Source organism: Cucumis sativus, chromosome 2, assembly GCF_000004075.3.
Source record: "Cucumis sativus cultivar 9930 chromosome 2, Cucumber_9930_V3, whole genome shotgun sequence".
NCBI lineage: Eukaryota > Viridiplantae > Streptophyta > Magnoliopsida > Cucurbitales > Cucurbitaceae > Cucumis > Cucumis sativus.
In genome coordinates this window covers 4,896,058-4,915,020 of record NC_026656.2, presented here as the reverse complement: position 1 = coordinate 4,915,020, position 18,963 = coordinate 4,896,058, and the positions used below count along the sequence as shown (strand labels likewise).

Here is an 18,963-nt window from a genome sequence, read left to right as displayed (position 1 = left end):
TTACTCTTTTCCTATGGTTAAGATAATTTTTTTTATTTGTATGATTCTATCACTTGCCAAATTCTAAATTTACAATATTATTCGTATTAATGTTTTTTTTTTTAATTTATAAGAATGTCTGGTCATTCTTTTTGTATTAATGTCAATATTAAATTTATCATTTTTAAAAAAATAATGAAGAAAAACTTCTCACCTCTCTCATATGTTCTCTGTAATAAATAATCATCTTAATTTCGTATTTTATTTGTAATAAATAATCATTTTAATATTTGTTTCATTAATAATATAATAAATAAACAAATATAAGTTTATAATAAACAGAGAAGGAAGAAAGTCAAAAAAATCCTAACGTGGGTAAATAATGTTTTTATAAATCATTTAAATATTTAACACTATTCGTAATATCTTGCACTCAAATAAAATAGTGTAAATGTGTTAATCTTTAAATATAAAAATCAAATTGAAATAAATATCACATTCTAATGATATATTTGTACCATTTTCAAACATACTAGATTCAAATTAAACTCAAAATTTAAATACTAAATGCGTAATATTTTGCAAACTAATTGACTAAATAGAAACTACATCCAAAACATATAGATAAAAAAAAATTCCTAGAAAGGCTCTTTTGTTGGGTAAAACTCAATTAGATAGTAAAGGATAATAAGTTTTTGATCCTTTTACACGAGGTTGAATATTTAAATTCTCATCAAATAATAGTAAATTAAATTACTATGAATGACAAAATTGCTAAAAATACGTAGCAAAAGTTTATATTTTATTAATGATAGATATTAATAGGGATAGAAATTAACGTTCCATTAGGATTTAAAATTTACTATATTTTACATATTTAAAATTGCTCAGGATAGTAACATGAGTTGTATGAAAATATAGTAATATTTTAACTAAAATATTTACAAATTTATCACCAACCAATTTACTCTAACTTTAAACGATTCTTACACTTAATGATATGTATAGGAAAATATATGACTTCTAACCTATTATTTTTACTCGATAACAAAAGTCTTGTCAACCAAAATTATAATTCCAATAAACATTATAGCTTAGTGTTGACTTAATTAATTAACATATAAACTTTTACATATTTCAAGACACTAAAACATACACATATATATACACAGTATAGTGTATGATAGGGTGTGCCAAGTTGATGAGTGCTTAGTCGGTTAAAATATTGTACTATTGGTCAAGATATCATATATGTTTGATATTTTAGTTATTAATTGTTTTAGAGTTTAATAAAGCATCTCAGTGGCATATGAGATGAGGCTTTTTATCTTTATTTTTCTTTTTTATTTTTGTGAAAAGTTACATGATGATTCTTTATATACCCATTTACGTTTGACTTTTTTATTTTCTTCTAATATATCCTTATTTGGTACATAATTTTAATATAATTGGTTTATCCACTTTAAATTATAAATTAGACTTTATGTGTACATCAAATTATATTTATATTTCTAGAAGGATAAATAATACAAAATATAGAATAAAACATCGCTAGCTAATCTAAACACGTTTGAAAGAGTTGATGAAATCCTATCTAGTATCTACCCAAGTTGCCAACATTATTTCAAATAACAATATTCATTAAAAAAAACATAACAATTTGAAACAATATGACATAATTCTTCGATATTTACTCTTAACTCAACTCAAGATAAAAGAGAAAGAAAGAAGGAGAGCATAATTAGAAAGAAACAAGTAATTCCTTTCATAGAATAATAACTCTAACAAATATACAAATTAAAATAAAATTAAAATTGGGGACGAATTTAACTCAATTAAATTATTAATAGATAAAAAAAAAAAAAAAAAAACTCATCCAAAACTACTAAATTAATTTTCACATAACTTTCAAATTGAACCTCAATTTTTTTTTTTGTGTATATTTGTTAATTAATTAATTAATAATTAAGATGGGAACTTGAACCGACTTTTAGTAAAGTAATTTCTTAATTAGTTATCCTATGCTTTATTAAACTTTGATGAGCAAAAGGTAAATGAAAAAATAAACGTGTATATTTCTTTTTAATAAACCATAAATACACCCAATAAATTAAATACTAAACTATACCGAAACAAACATGCACTAAATTGTTAAATTCATGGACCCAAGTGACTTTAATAACATCGGTGTGTATACATATAGTATTTATTTAGGTTAATTTTGAGTCAAACAATATTTTTTGTCCCGAAACAAAATTACATTTTTATTCTTGAAAATAAATTAATGATTTATGAGTAATTAATTATTATTATTATAGATGTTTTCAAATATAACAAAATAAACAAAAATATCTATAAAGTGTAACAAAATTATATATATACATATATATAAATGGTAGACACTAATAGATTCTATCCATATCAATCAACAATAACAATATACATTAATAGAACGATATAATATGAAATTTTACTAAAACATTTTTAATAATTTTCTAATTATTAAATAATATTTTGACTATAAAATAACAAGTTAGTATTTAAAACAATAATAAAAATGATAGAAATTCTTATGAATAAAGAAATTAAATTATTTCTAATAAAAAACTCTTAAATGCAATCAAATTTACTATAATTTATAAATATTTTTTCTTTTAAAAAATGACTTAATAATATTTGAAAATTCGTTACATTGTGTACAATTAAGGTGGAATTAACTTGATACATATTTTTTTTTGTAACGCATAACATTTTTATTGGTAATATATGTTTTTAAGTAATTAAATTGAACTATGAATAAATTAGAAAGAGACAAAATAGAAAAAAGAAAAAAAAAACGCAATTGAAGTAGCGTAGCGTAACAGCGAGGCAAATAAAACCAAAACAGAATAAATTTATTTAATATATCAATTCAATACTTCTTTACTTTTTTTATTTTATTTTCTGAGGTCTTAATCAATCAAAACCTTTGGATAATAATGTAGTCTTAGTACCTAAAGTATAACTTTTATAACAATTTAATATTTTCTTAACTACATGATCAATAAATTAATTAGATATCAAATATTTTGTTTGGAACACGTTTAATTAACTTACCTACATTCATAATTTGTCAAAATAAGTCTACCTTAACTAACATATAAATATCTATGATTTTGAATTATTTAGTTTTATTGTATTTAAAAATGTTGACACTTAATTGTGATGAGATTTTATTGTCGACTAAATCCAAACAAAACTTCAAATAACATAAATAGAATAAAGTTGACAAATTGGATATATTGATTTGAACTTTCGACCAAATGAAAGCAATCTCTATCACTTATGTTTGAGGGTTGTGATATGTTTAGATTGACGAACCTATGATTAAATGCTATCTAATAAAAATTAGGAAATTAGTTTGTATATACAAATAACATAAATTGTATTAAAATCTTAACAAGTACTTTGTGTCTTATATTTATTTTTAGTCGATCACGCGCGTTCATTTATCTAAATTTAGATTATATATATTTTATAAATCGTAGGTGTACCATATCATGATTAATTTAAACTTTAAATTTGTTAAATAACAATAATAATTTACATGTATGAAAAAGACACAATGTGACACTATATCCTCTAAATTTATAGAAGGAATGACAACCAATCTTTTTTTTCCTAAAAAACTCAAAATTAAACATTAGGCATCGTTTATTTGTAGAACTAAAAGTGTATGAATGAAGATATGAAAGTAGAAAGCTAAAATAGAATGAAATTAAAAAATACAAATACCAAAATGATATATTTAACCAAAGATTAAAAGTTGGGGTGGAGATTTTCATTTTACATATATGTTAAATATTATAAAAAGCTAGAACTATTTACATCAATTCTATCATTTTAATTGGTTCAAAACCTATATAAATTAAAAGAAAATATAAAATATTTACCTCAAAAACTAAGTCATAATTTTTATTATTAATTTTGTCCATTTTTTTTTAATTTTTTGTAATAATGCGAAAAGAAAGCCTAATTGTGACATATTTAATTATAGTGACGTTAAGTTTTTCAATTCCATTACTTTTTATGTCATGATAACATTGAGTAAAAATTTAGAGCATTTCTATTATTACTAACATCAAAACTTTCTAAAACTTAATTAACGTTAAATATGTATTATCAACCGGAAGTGGCGTTAGATTAAAAAAAAAACTTCCAATTTATGGAATATTTCAATCCTAGTATTTAACATTTGTATTTTTTTTGAAAAATTAACAAAATTGAATGTAAAGACAAAAAAGAAAGAAAGAAAGAAAGAAAGAAAGAAAGAAATAATAAAGAAAAGCAAAAGGCAATCCATAGAAAGGAGTTTCACGAGATTCCGAGATTTGCACTGACTTGATGATGACTGTTCTGTTATCGACTTCCTTCTAATCAAAATGCCAACAACAACAATATAAACCCAACAACTTCTCTAGCTCCAAGGCTATGGATTAATATTAACAACGCTCTGATTTCCGATCTGAATCAACAACAATAATCCAAATTCGAACAACAAAGGCCTTCCAAATGAGCGGCGAAAAGGTTGCGGCATCCTCCGGACCTTCTTCTGGTTCTGTAGATGTTGTTAAGGGCATCAATGGTCTCGATAAAGTCCTTCTTCGCGACCCACGTGGTAGTTCTGCTGAGGTATTGCTTTAGGATTTGAGATCATGCCTTGAATTTAATTTTACAGTTTCCGTTATCTTGTGAATTTGTTTTTGAGGGCTTTGTTGAAATGTGGAATTGATCTGATTTTGGACTGTGGGTCTTCGGTTTCTTTCGATTTTAATCGAGGGTGTGGAGTTGGTTGGGATCTTAATTTCTTTGTTTGCTTTGATTCGTTTTTTGGATTCCTGGATTGAATTGTTTGTATGTTCTTTCGGTTTGGAATTTTTTGATCTGCTCTTGTTTTTATATTTGTGCCTGTCATGAGGTTCTTGGGCTCTGCCATTTTCCAGCTATGTGTGTTTGTGTGGAATATATGTAAACTTTAATCCTACATCGGCTTCTCGTTTTACGTGTATGACATTTCTGATCTCTTATTTTCACGTGCATCCAAGGTTTTAGTTACTGTAATGAATTCCAGGAACTGGATATTGCTTGACAATATTTCCTCCTTCAGAAGGGGGGTGGGGGGGATGAAGGGAAAACAATCCTGTGACTTTGAAAGACCATTAACTCCTGTTAATTCTGAATCCTAGACTGTTTATTACTCAATGACTCATTGCTTATCATTCTACTGACTTCTTGAATTTCATTTTTCCATAGTGTTGTTTAGATTTTCGCAGAATAATTTTGTTTCTTTGTGGCTAATGATTAATGTTTGTTCTCTCCAGGTCTATTTATATGGGGCCCATGTGACATCTTGGAAGAATGACCATGGGGAAGAGATGCTTTTTGTTAGTAGCAAGGTGCTATTGAATTTTCTTTTTAGTTCTTTTTTTCAAGCCAACTGAATCATTGTCATTTCTTTGATAAGCTCCCTTACATCTAAATTTATCACAATAAATGGAATAAAAGATATTTGGTTGCCGGAAGGAGTATGCGATACATAATGGAAGAATTCGTGGTTAGAACAATAGAAAGAGCAAAACAAACTATCTTTCCAACATTCCTGGAGTGCCCTTCAAAGTAAATTCTTTTTTAATTGAACTTTCATAGGTAGCTCATTAGCTTGGTGGCAGTGTTTCTGTAATGTACCCGGTTAGGGATATTAGTATATTAGTAAGGGGCACAAGGGTAATTAGATAGAGACTTAGTTAGGGTATCTTGTTATAAACTGAGTATCAAGGCACTTAGAACCACCCCTCTTGAGTACGCTAACTGCTAACCCAAGCCTTAGATTACTCCACAAAATTCTTACCTTCCTTCAAACCCTCTGCTTCTATTTATATCGAGATACCCTAATATACTTTCTGTCTAATTATCCATATGCCCCTCACTAACAACACACCAAAATCCCTAACTAGGTACCTTACAGTTTCATCCCTCCTGGGTGGGGAATTCAGTCCCCATTTTCCCCTGCCCCTGTTTGTGGTGTAATATAATTCTCCAAAAGGACTAAAACTTTGGTAATCACTATATTCTTTTGATTAACCTTGGTTGGACGTTGGAGGTGTTACTTGGTGGTGGTCTCTCTACCTTGACCATTAGTTTGTGACTTATTTGGGTTGTCCTTGAAATTGTTCTTCTTATAAAAAAATTTAGAGGAGTTCAAAGAACATTAAAAAATTATTTATATGTTTTCTCCATTTCAACATTCTTACGATCATAATTATCATTGGCCTACTCTATTACCTTGTTAGTCTTCACTAAATCATATTCTGTTGGATCGGAGGCCATCTCTGTAGGGTAGCACTCTTTTTGTGGGCTTTTTTTTTTTTGTAATGCCCCTGTACTCTCTTTTTTTTTGTTCAAATAAAGTTGGTCTTTTGTAGAAAAAAAATCATGTTAAACCTTATGTTTCAATCTTTTTACTTATGGTGTACAATTTATTCTACTAAAATCATAAAATTCTGCTAAGAGTGAGTTTGAAATTTCTGTTAATTTCAAACCTGATTTTTCTTTGACATTCATATTGCTGTTGCTGCCCTTAGTTTATCTTTGACCCTTAAGTTTCTTGTAATTTCAGGTTGCTTTATCAAAATGATCAATAAAATTTGTTGTTGCTGTGCAGGCTATCTTCAAGCCTCCAAAACCAATTCGTGGAGGGATTCCAATATGTTTTCCTCAAGTATGTTCTTCTTTGCAAGTTAAATGCATGGAATGGATCTTATGTTGATTTCATTCTGTTGCATGACAATTATGCATTCATTGCAGTTTTCAAATCTTGGTCCACTTGAGGCACATGGATTTGCTAGAAACAAATTTTGGAGCATCGATAATAATCCACCTCCTCTTCAAACGAATACCACCAGCAAGACTTTTGTTGATCTAATCCTAAAGCCTTCTGAAGAGGATACAAGGGTTTGGCCACATAGGTAAAATGAAACATGTTTACTCACATTTGTTTTCTGATAATTCCATATAGGGTTCATGCAGCAGCGCCATTTCGATTACGAAAAAATTTCCATGCTTCAGTCAATAATATCGTTCTTTTACTAAATTGTAGTTATGAGTATCGTCTGAGGGTGGCTCTAGGACCTGCTGGAGAGCTATCGTTGACATCACGTGTTAGGAATACCAATGCAGATGGAAAGCCTTTCTCATTCACATTTGCTTATCACACTTACTTCTCAGTGTCGGATATAAGGTACTGGCAACATGACCTAATACTTGCCTGTTTTTTCCAAATATTTATAAATTGTTCATGAGGTGCTCAGCTTTTATCTAATAAATACAGTCAAAAGGAGTTGTGCTATAAGAAATAAGACTTACAAGCAGAGGTCATAAGTGCAGTTTCTATCATCAGACTTTTGAAAATGTTTAATCTTACCTCATTTTTCAAGCAAGTTGAAGCTTAATTGTCTTCTCCAGCCATCAGTGTGGTTTTTACCATTAAAATTATGCAACTCTTGGTTTACTATAGTTTGATTTTTTTTGAAAATGAAGCAGGGGAGACTTGTTGATGGATTGTCATTTTGTTTTTTTCATGCACAAATCATATTTTGTGTGCATTTCTCAGGTGAAAAGATTTTTATGGGGGAAATCTTGGTTTGCTGTGTTGTGAGCTATATTTGGTTAGAGAGAAGTTAAGTGATATCTAGTTAGAGAAGAAAATAAAGACCATTTTGGGGATTCTTTTGCTGTTGAACAAGCCTTTTTATAAATCAATGTTTTGGATGGGTAGGTTGTGAAATCCAACATTGGGAACGAGAACTTTAGTCAGGTAGGATCACTGTCTGTGACAAGCCTGTGTATCCATTTTTCTAAATTGTATCGTTCATCCTTGATGAGGTTAAATTTGGTGGTGTCTATCTTGCTTTCCATGGTTGTAGTGTCTTTCCTTGCTGTCTCTTGTTTTTGCACATCCTTTCTCTCTTACGGAAATGTTTGATGCAGTAAATCTCAAGGTTAGGGATTTTTTTTAGTTAGTCCTAGGAAGAGGGATTTTTGCTTTTTGGACCCTTGTTCTTCTGAAGGTTTTCTTTTAATTCAGTTTTTGATCTTTTGTGCAACCTTGCTTCCCCCTAAGTTTTATCTTTATTCCTTGCTTTGGAAGGCAAACTTCTCCCACCTTTCCTTTTTCCACCTTCTCTTCTCCTACTTCCTTATTTTTTTGTTTTCTTCAACTTTTCTTCCTCAAATTTCTTCTTCCCAAGTAAAGGCAAGCAACTCAAAATACCATCACACATGTTCATGGTAACTAAGTTTCCGACAGCTTATCCTATGAGTGTCCTCACATATCCAAAATAAAAAAAATAATGGACATGCAAAATAGCATGTCAGGCACGTGTTGGTGTACAACATTTAACCATTTTGCACATGTTAGTGCTTTAAGGGTAAAAGCTTTCACAAAGGTCAAAACTTTTATTTTTTGAAAAGGAAACAAGCTTCTTTATTACTAATAAACTCAAAGTACAAGAGAGCTATATAATGAGAATAATAGGGAAGCCAAGAAAAGGGGGAGAGAGAGAGAGAATCGGTAGGTGCACCCGAACATCTCAACTAGGTTGACACCCCATAGTACCCTCATCATATCCAAAACACAAAGAACAAGAAAAATACTAAAGTTGTGAAAAGACCAAAGTAACAACCAAAATAACAACAGAAGCTACCTACGGTAGACAAAAGAAACATAGGTAGCTTCTGTTGATAAAAGTGAATCCAATTCATCAGTCACCCTCCTCCTCCTCATCATAAAATACTAGCATTGATATTGATGTTAATATATTCCAGTTGAGGTTTCCATGTAAAATTTTGCTAATTTGGACTTTGGAGAATTAATTTTTTTTTTCAAATAAATAAAATTCTGACCAAGTTACTAATATTTTACAGAAAGAAGGATTTCTCCCCCTCTGTTTCTTTATCCGATCTATTTTGGAGTTTTATTTTAAATTTTTGGCCGAACACAACTTGAAAATTTGTTAAAAGTAATTTAAAGTTCTTTTATTTTGTATCTAAAAGAGATGCTTGCCTATGGCCAGTGAAGTTCGGGTGGAAGGTCTGGAGACCTTGGACTATCTTGACAACTTGCAGAGTAGAGCACGTTTTACTGAACAGGGGGACGCTTTAACTTTTGAATCAGAAGTGAGTTCAAGTACTCTATTTCTTTATGTTCTGTTAGTCACTACATTGTATTCAAGACAATCTCCTTTGTGTTTGGGTCGAACAGGTGGACAAGATATATCTTAGCACTCCATCTAAAATAGCAATTCTGGATCATGAGAAGAAGAGGACTTTTGTGGTTAGAAAAGAAGGACTTCCAGATGCGGGTAAGAAATTCTCAAGCCTGTCTTGTTTTTCTTTTTGTTTTCCTGTGTAATTTTGACAAACGATTCCCCTTGAATCTAGTTTCTTTAGTTTTTTGTTCCCCTTTCAAGATTTTCCCAAAAGGGTTCTGGATCTCAATCTTTGTTTTTAATTTGGGAGGATAGATATCCCAGAAAGAGATTCACTTCAGATAAAATCCTAAAAACCCTTCAATTCATAACTCTCTCTTCAAGCAGATGTGCATTGGTAAAATTTTATTATCATTCACTTCAAGAAAAGATCCTAGGAGATTAGTTTTATGCAGCCATCTCCGTCCTGGCCTCGTCCTGTGGACATCTCTACTACTGCATGCACACAAAATCTCATTTAAGTGAGAGCTGGTGAAGCAGGTGTAATATGATTTTGATCCTTTTAGCATACAGAAGCTCATTTAAGTGCAGAGCTGGTGAAAGGTGTAATATGATTTTTATCCTTTTAGCAATCACTTTCCACACTCATAAGCCCCAGTAACAAGGTTAAAAGTGCCTTTCACCTTTGAGCTCTGCTATTTTTGAAAATAATAACGTAAAAAATAAAAAATCTTTAAGATCAGATATCGATGTCCCAATATTTGAATTTTCCCCAAAGCTGGAGACTTAGAAATGCTAGTTACATGGAAGGTGGAATTTCAATTTCTTCAAAGGGTTTCCCCACCCAAGAACTTGCAGTACTAATGGGTGTCCAACCTAAATCTTCCTGACTGAATATCTTGTACTCGAGGGGCTTAATTTTATTAAACTAATTAATCAGTACAAGTAAAATACCGAGGAGCCCTCTGATGGGGCCGGGTCCTGCTTGAGTATAGCTTATCAACGGGTTCTATTCATTGAGGAGGAGGGGTTAAGTAGATTCTCCTTACAAATGAGTCCAACTTGGAGATAGATGTGGACTTCAGCTTACGACAAAGTTTGAGGATAAATACTTATGAAGGATTTTAGCTATTTATATTTGCTTGGGGGTTCCTTTAACTGAAAATCAACGTGAATTAATGGCTTCTGTTCTGATTTTGCGTCCCTCAATATGGGTTTCTCTAGTAGTAGTAGAATATTACATTTTTTTTAGAGACAGATGGGATATTCCATGTTTGAATCTTATTATATTGTTATTTTATTGATGCAGTGGTATGGAATCCTTGGGATAAGAGAGCAAAGGCAATAAGTGATTTTGGAGATGAAGAGTACAAGTATATGCTGTGTGTGGAGGCTGCAGCTATTGAAAAGCCTATTACGCTGAAACCAGGTGAGGAATGGAGAGGAAGATTGGAACTTTCTGCTGTTCCTTCAAGTTACTGTAGTGGGCAACTTGATCCTCAGAAAGTCCTCCATGGCATCTGAAAAATTCATCATTCTGTTTTACTTCACATGTATCAGGTATTGTTCTGAGTGTCTTCTTTGCAATATGTATTTTACTTTCTTTGCTTTATCATGGCTGTGAATATTTTCAGCGAGTCTTGCTCCAGCAACAAGAAAAAAGAAAGATGAAACTAAACAGAACAGAACATTAGAAAAATGGGTATTTTCACCTCAAACATTTAGGGCAAAAAGTTGATTATTTGTTAACATTATAAAGGATGGGGCTTAAAGATCTAAGAAATATTTCCAGTTACCACTGTGTAACACAATGTGATTTTTTGTTTAACTTTGATATCCAGTCGATTTAAACACCTTATGGACAGTGCTTTACTTGTTTAATCAGAGATAAAAAAGCTGACTACTTTTAGTTACAATTTTTCTAAAAATTTCTAAGAGACGAAGCTCAAAATAACAGAGAAAAAAACCCCTAAAATAGAGAACAAAAATAGAAATAGTACAAAGAAAATGCCTGAAATTTTGGATCACTTGTGATTATTTTTTTTTTAAATGACATGATTTAATTTTTTTAAAAAAACCACTTATGATTATCTAACCACACTGGAAATTTTGGAGTGGATAGAAGTACCTCTCACCCAAGCTTCCGTCAGTTTTTTCACTTTAATATATTTGTTCAAATCCTCTCTGTGTCTTACAGTAGAAAACTCATTTGCAATGACCTGTTGATATTCTATTTATGCACTGAAGATCTATCCTGACTCCTTACTATTTTGAATACTTAAATGATAACGATCTTTTTTTCTTTTGACATGCAGGTAAATTGTTTTAAATAACTAGTGGATCTTGGCAAGACAATTTGCCCTCTCTTATTCTTATTTATTTTCCATATTTTGGATTGGGAGATAGGTTTTGGACAAGAGAGTAAACTGAACAACAGTATGTGGCTTTTTTTTGGATGGCTATGGCTTCATAAGTTGAAAGAAAACTAGCATTGTGGTTGAACACAAATCAGTATATTTTCTTATAGATGGTTACTGACAATTGTCATAAAGTCAGTTTATCTGGTGAACACTTTCTTCGATTGTTCATTCTATTCAGTGAAAATTTCTATGTCACTAGTTTTATCAGCAAATATTCTATTCAGTGTTGAACTTGGCCACTTTAGAGTCACCATATCGTATCTATTGAGGTATATCTGTTTTAGATTATTGTAGATGTAAATTGTTATGCAATGTTTTCTTTCCTAGGGAGAATCTGAATCATTTTAAAGGTTAAATTACTTGGTCATACAGTTTCAATTTGGTCTCTGTATTAAAAGTTTCACCATAGTTCTAATAGTTTAGGGTTTAGTTTCATTTTGGATATTTGACCCAAGTCTACTGAGTGAAGTTAACCAGTCTGGGGTTGGGTTAATAGGTTGGAGTAAGTAAGTTTGTGTTTGACATGTAGCGTTTGTACGTTTTTTTTTTTTTTTATATATATATAGTTGAGAAAAAAATAGAAGAAGAAAGTGATTTATCAAGGTTTTTTGTCTGTGAATGCAAAAAGTATAAAAGAAATAGAAAGTTGTAGTTATTAGAGTGTTAAGTTTAATACTGTTTACAATTGTTATTTACATTGGCTTGAGAAGTTGACAGTGAGATTCTAACTAAAGTTTGTCCAACAACAAAATCTGATAGATTAAAAAGACTTTCTAGGAACATATTATAAGCAATGAGATAGATTTGGGTGGTTGTGGTTGTGGTTATGGTTTGATTGGTTCTCCTTCTCAATTGTTTATCAAATGTAGTTGATTTGTTTAGTTTATATATTTTACATTTTGTTAGTTTGATATTTTTGAATATAACAGGGAATGAGTGCATGTTAATTATAACTCACCTATTAGGGGTATTTGTGGGTTGATTGAAAGATCTTTTAGATCTTCCGCAATTGTTTGAGTTGTAAACTTCATTTACTCGAATGACTTTTAATGAATCTAATTTAACCATGAAACATTTGAGTTTAGTTACTTTAAGTAAAGAAGTAAAATGCTATGATGTAATTATTTTCGTATATTGAAATAAGATTATCAATTCAAATTGAGTTAAATTTTTTTAATACGACATATCTTCTTTGTAAAGTGCAAAAAAATCATTTTAATAATTTGAAAAATGAAGAATTAAAAATCTATCAAACTTAATGAAATTAAAATGAATATAGGCATAATATATATTTGTACAATGAGTGAAAAAATATTAAGTTTAAAATTAATAAAAAGTTTGGGTTAGTTTTGTTTAGTCATTTGGGTAGATCTACCAACTAATTCAACTCCTCATAAAATTCGTATTTATTTGAATTCAATCCAACCCAAATGAGTAAATAATCTAACTCAAACCGCATGAATTAAGTTGGGTTGATCTAATTTGATTTTATGATGTGATACATAGCTCAATATAATTGTCTGGATGGGAGAATGCATGCCTGTTTTTTTATTCCTTCTTTGATTTCTTTAAACAAAAGTCATGCATTTTTAGATTCAAATTAGACATCATATGACATTATTATTATTTACTTATTTGTTGGTTCTACTTGCAAGAATAGTTTTAAGGTTTTATTATTAGTAACTTCTTTTATATCTAATTCCATTATGATTCCACTTGTCTCTTAATAAAAAGATATAACTTAGTTTAAAATATATATTCTCAACTATGTAATCAAAATCAAAAGTTTGAATCTCCCACTCTATGCATTTTTTACTATTGCATTTGCCCATTGCAAAGCCACTGGATGGAAGCATCATTCTATAATCTATATGCATTATTTTCCTACAAAATGAAAGGCTATTGACATTCCATTTGAAATTCAATATTCTAATTATATGTAAAAAAAATGGACAAAATACAATTTTAATAATTAAAGTTTGAACTTAGTATCTACTCTACCATCAAAATTACAAAACACCACACACTTTAATCTTTAAGATTTGAAAAATAGTTTAAAATGACATTGAGTTAAAATTCACTACTAACAAAAATTAACAATGGTCAAGTGATTGACCTTCTTGTTATTGTTGTGTTATTTTCTATCAATAAACTAGTCGTAATTTTAACGAACTATTTTTCAAATTTTGAAGACTAAAAGTATAGGGTTCGAGATTAGGGAATAACAAAAAAAAAAAAAGTTTTTAAAAAAACAAAAAAGAAAAAAGAAAAAAAAAAATGCAAGAAGAGAGAGGGAAAAAAAATGAAAATGATTAATTTTATCCACATTCTTCCGTTTCTCCTTCCCAATTTCCATCCACATAATCTTTGGCATACACCATTGATGATCTTCATTCTTCATCTTCATCACTCAATCGCTGCGTTTCCCTTCAGCAAACCATAACATAAATCCCCATGGCCTAACTCAACTCTTTTCCTTCCACTTCCATTTCAATGGTGGCCACTTTCTCAACTCGAGCTCAACCTTTCAAATCAACTCCAATAGCTGCAACTCTCTATCGTTCACCCTCTCACCCAGCTTCACCTTCCTATTTATCTTTCTTCAAGGTTGGTTTCATGGTTCTGTTTGTAATTTTCACCAATTTTTTAGTATTCAACTGATGGGTTGGCATTATTTGAATCAGAGTTCGTTCTTTAGAGGTCAGTTTTGTAGCCGGCACTTTCTTCGCTTCAATTCAAGTTGTACTCGGATACGTCATTTAGGTAGCATTTCTTGATTTTGCTCCTACGAAATCTGGCTTATTCTTGGAGTTTTTAGATGATTGATTCTAATGCAAAAGTTGAGTTAAAAAGATCATGTGGCAAACAAATGTTAGAAGCAACTTATGTTCCCTTGTAAATTCTTGTTTTATCTTAACCCATTGGGTTTGTTCCATTCTAATTGAGCTTATCCATGGGAAATTGTTGAAAATCTCTAAAATGTTTTCTTATTTCCATCTTTTTGGCAATTCCTTATAATAGTCTTTCTTTCTTGGGCTTATTGTATCCGCTATCAACTTCGCGATTTTTTAAGGCTTTCTTGATAGAGTCTCGACCAGGACAAAGACTGAGAATGTATGTAATCTTTTCCTGTATTGATTTTCTTTTAAGATATTGCCCCAATTCATCGATATTAATGGCAGAAAGTAAAACCTCTTGCCCATCAAAACTCATCTGGCTGAGATTATGTAAGATTTGAAAAAGATCACATACAATCTGATCTTTGTTTTGGCCGAGATTCCACCGAGAAACCCAATTTTTTTTTTTTTTTAGTTTGAATCGACCAGGAAGGACCGAGAAAAAGTATTATAACAAATTGCTAAAAGGAGTACTGATCCGGAAGCACAAAAACACTTTGAGATTATTTCTGACAATTTTCCTATCAAAGTTGTGAGTACGAAACTATCAACAAACATGACTAGTTGATACTAAAACTATCTAACGAACTCTTTAATTCACTACATTGCAATGTGTGTAATGAGATTAGTTTTTACTTGACGGGTTTTCCTGTTGCTAAGGGAATGTGGTATCACCCAGTTGTGTTCTTCCATTGACTGAGGAAAATGTGGAGAAAGTTTTGGATGAAGTAAGGCCAGGGTTGATGGCTGATGGAGGGAATGTTGCTTTGCATGAGATAGATGGGCTTGTTGTGATATTGAAGCTTCAAGGAGCATGTGGTTCTTGTCCAAGCTCAACAATGACGCTCAAAATGGGAATTGAGACAAGACTTAGAGACAAAATTCCTGAAATTTTGGAAGTTGAGCAGATCATGGACACTGAAACAGGACTTGAACTCAACGAGGAAAATGTTGAAAAGGTTTGTTTCTCATTTTCAATGTTCTGCTATGTAGAAAGTAATTTTTTACATTTTAAAACACTTGCATAGATGATCATAGAATTGCTTTTGCAAGAAACAATTTTCAAACTTCAAGGAACAAAAGCGCCCATTTTGAAACTGTAGGGACCAAGGAGATACTTGGACCAAATTTGTATGTTGCGTTTACATTTTTAACCTCTCAACATATTTTTGATGTCATAAAGAATGAAACATATCAGGTACTTTCAGAAATTAGACCATACTTAGCAGGAACAGGAGGTGGAATCTTGGAAGTTATTGAGATAAAAGATTATGTGGTTAAGGTGCGGCTGAGCGGACCTGCAGCAGGGGTTATGACAGTTCGAGTTGCTCTCACACAGAAGTTGAGAGAGAAAATACCAGCCATTGCAGCAGTACAGCTTATAGAGTAGAATCAGCTTTGATTCGTAGATGCTGAGTTTAAACTTGTAACTTCTTCTCCACTTTCTTTTACTTCATAATCTTTTTTACAATTTTAATGAGATTGTTGTTATGGTAAGTAAATGTTAATATATATGAAGAGTTCTGTTTTGTTGGGATTCTCTGTTTCATTACTTTCTACATCACATTCAGTGAGAGAGAAAGAGTGTTAAAAAAAAAAACAAAACAAAAAAGTTCTTCCGTTGCCGGGAATCGAACCCGGGTCTCCTGGGTGAAAGCCAGATATCCTAACCGCTGGACGACAACGGATGTTCTTGTTTGATTGTTGCAAAACAATCAATTTTTATCATTTGATTCATAACTTTCCTTCAAAAGCGATTTTCTAAATTTGATGATAACTTTTATTTAATTGTTTGATAAAAAAATGAGATAGAAAGGAGTGAAAACTAAAAAACTTGGAGCTCTAGGAACCAATTGACACAAAACACAAATTTTCAAAGTAAAATTGATAACGTTATCAAACATAGGAATCAAAATTATATGGAAAACTCATTACAAAGATTTTTTTATCTACGATTGTATAAAATAATTGAAGAAGAACTTATTTCATTTTCAAATATACTTTTACAAGCAATTATTTAAAGGTAACAAAAAATAAAGTGAAGGTATTTGAATATTTAGAATATTTTTTTAGTGAGTGTACTTTTGATAAATGGCTATACATTTTATACATTAAGCTTTTTAATTACATAGCATCTCCTCTAATACAAATAGGACGAAGAAAAACTCTCCCACTAAGAAGCTAAGTTTAAAAGTGTGAACCCAACATTCCATCCAAGGACTTTGAGTGTTATTAATAATCATCATCGTCTTCTTCCCTTCTTCCAAAGATTCTTCTCACAAAAGCTGCAACAGTACCAAGCAATATGAAGAAGAAAAGAACATCAAGACCTCCTCCAATGCCAACAGCAACTGCTGGGGAAGGTGCAAAGAATGAAAATGGTGACCATCCCCATCCACCACCATAGTATGGTACACCATATCCATACCCATACCCACCTAATGGTGGTGCTACTCTTGGATTTATGTATATATTTGTCCTGTAAAATTGTTGAGTAATCAATAAATAAAGAAATACAAAGAATGTATAGCAATAGAGAAACAAGCAGACATTTACTTGGTTTACTAACAATAATGCCAGTAATTACGTTACAGACAGAGGGAGGGCAATAGACTTTAAACAGTGCAGTTCTTTAAACCATAGAAAAAAAAAGATGTAAATAATATAAATATGGTAAATACATATTCAAAATAGGTTTTGAGGGAGTCATCCTTCAACCTCCACCACAACATGTTATCCGTGGACTCGACTTGTTGACTATAAGTTGGTATATAACATATTCAAGACATTTCAATAAAAATCATATACATCAATCAACCTACCTATATAAGAAACTAGTCCTTTTGCATTTGAAAATAGTTAATTGTTGGCAAGGGTTTGAAATGCTCGGAGATAACTTAGGCTCGATTCATAACAATTTGGTTTCTAGGTTGAAAGTTACTTTCATAGACTTAGTTCAATAAAAATTGTCTCATGCTCTTTTATGTCCAAATCCTTACGTCCATCAGTGGAAGAAACTAAATTCAAATCAATAAAAGAAAACAAAGTCTAACATATTAATTTAACCCAATCTAAAAAGAAAAAAAAAAAGAATATTATTAGGTTTTTCTTAGTAAAGTAATTGTTTCAAATAGACGTTTGAAAATATTTACCAATACTATTTTGGTTAATGCAATTGAGATCCGTTCAATTTTATTTCATATATTTTAAATTTAGTGTTTTAGGATTAATTTGCTATTAATTTCTCTTTACCCGTTAGCATATCATATCCCATTGTCTAAAAATGAGTAATATTACTTAACCAGTTTCACTAAAAATTAGGATAAAGTATATAAGATATATTGAAACTATAGAGACTGAAGTTAAATGGAGGAGCTTAAAAGTATGTAGTTGGAGTCAGTTCCTTCAACTATAACACAATTCAAAGCCAAAATATTAATTACCAAGTCTTTGTTTACCTAGAATTATTGTTGATTCTCGGGGAAGAGGGCCGAGGAGCCGCCGAACGGAAGGCCTGGCCGCCGACTCGACCGCCAGTCTTGGCGGCGGAAGCATCATGAACCGATCCCAATGTCAGAACCCCAGCCATTAAAGTAACAATCGCAAGGTTCGCGACCCGATTCTCATTTCCCCTGTTCAATAATCCACCACAATCACAATCTACCAATCAATGAATGAATGAGAAACCTAAAGTGAGTGAAAAGTGAAATAAAAGAAATGAGGCAAGGACCGAACTTACTTTGGATCATGGGAAGGGGGGGGGAGCTTGCAAGAGATGAGGGGATTGGAGGAATGGAGGAGACGAAGGTTGTGGGTCCGTGGAGGGGGGGAGAAGGAGGAGAAGGAGAAGGCGGTGGAGAGAAAGGTGAGTTGGGAGGAAGGTAATGACATGGTGAGGGATAGAGATTTTCTTTTGGGGGTGGGTTTTGGTTTTGGAGATATAGAGAATGGAGGAAGAAGGAGAATGAAGAAGAAGATTTTGTTGGTTCTAAAATTTCATGACTGTGAGATTTACACGTGGAAGGATTTCAATTGCTCATTATGATTTTATAATATTTCTTCTATACCATTCATATTTAAAATATGTTTAAATTGAGACTTTCTTCAATTACTTTCAATTCTTATCTCCATCTTTCTCCTTTTAGTGAATATATGTATGAAGATTTGCTTTCAAATCCATTCATATGGTGTGGTTTAGTTTCTAACCTTTCATCCTTTGATTTTTTCTGGTAATGCGTGCATTTTTCTTGAAAAAAAGAATGCCTGAATGCTTTGAAGTAATTCAAATCTTATAATACTATTTGTTATATGCAATAGACTTTAGTCTTCAAGAACAACCCTCACTATAATGTTCAAGAAGTTAATAAAATCTAATATTTGTTAAATTCTTTCTAATTCAATGTTGGGCTTTCTAACTTCTAA

General features: G+C 31.2%; 3 protein-coding genes and 1 non-coding gene across 6 annotated transcripts; 2 read left to right on the top strand and 2 right to left on the bottom strand.

Annotated features, from left to right (window-relative positions):
* The first annotated feature begins 4,294 nt into the window (after positions 1–4,294).
* Positions 4,295–11,894, top strand: LOC101220852 (putative glucose-6-phosphate 1-epimerase). Of its 2 annotated transcripts, none has more exons than XM_011650634.2 (9): positions 4,295–4,650; positions 5,340–5,414; positions 6,680–6,736; positions 6,823–6,983; positions 7,115–7,255; positions 9,090–9,192; positions 9,278–9,377; positions 10,534–10,784; positions 11,631–11,894. In XM_011650634.2, the coding sequence occupies exons 1-8, from the start codon at positions 4,531–4,533 to the stop codon at positions 10,746–10,748; spliced, it is 972 nt and encodes a 323-aa protein (XP_011648936.1). In that variant the 5' UTR covers positions 4,295–4,530; the 3' UTR covers positions 10,749–10,784; positions 11,631–11,894. The 2 variants fall into 2 exon arrangements, with proteins under 2 accessions (XP_011648936.1, XP_004148323.1); XM_004148275.3 differs by having other exon boundaries at positions 11,540–11,894.
* Positions 11,895–13,951: 2,057 nt separating this feature from the next.
* On the top strand, positions 13,952–16,081 carry LOC101221087 (nifU-like protein 3, chloroplastic). Of its 2 annotated transcripts, none has more exons than XM_031881213.1 (4): positions 13,952–14,251; positions 14,329–14,407; positions 15,202–15,500; positions 15,725–16,081. In XM_031881213.1, the coding sequence occupies exons 1-4, from the start codon at positions 14,138–14,140 to the stop codon at positions 15,929–15,931; spliced, it is 699 nt and encodes a 232-aa protein (XP_031737073.1). In that variant the 5' UTR covers positions 13,952–14,137; the 3' UTR covers positions 15,932–16,081. The 2 variants fall into 2 exon arrangements, with proteins under 2 accessions (XP_031737073.1, XP_004148324.1); XM_004148276.3 differs by having other exon boundaries at positions 13,956–14,251; positions 15,740–16,081.
* Positions 16,082–16,157: 76 nt separating this feature from the next.
* Positions 16,158–16,229, bottom strand: TRNAE-UUC. The gene has a single exon. It is a non-coding gene; the product is annotated as a tRNA-Glu (tRNA).
* Positions 16,230–16,565: 336 nt separating this feature from the next.
* Positions 16,566–18,539, bottom strand: LOC101221328. The gene is made up of 3 exons (XM_004148277.3): positions 18,281–18,539; positions 18,000–18,173; positions 16,566–17,020 (listed from the first exon to the last, which is right to left on the bottom strand). Exons 1-3 carry the CDS (start codon positions 18,430–18,432, stop codon positions 16,774–16,776), a joined length of 573 nt encoding a protein of 190 aa, XP_004148325.2. The 5' UTR covers positions 18,433–18,539; the 3' UTR covers positions 16,566–16,773.
* Positions 18,540–18,963: the final 424 nt, after the last annotated feature.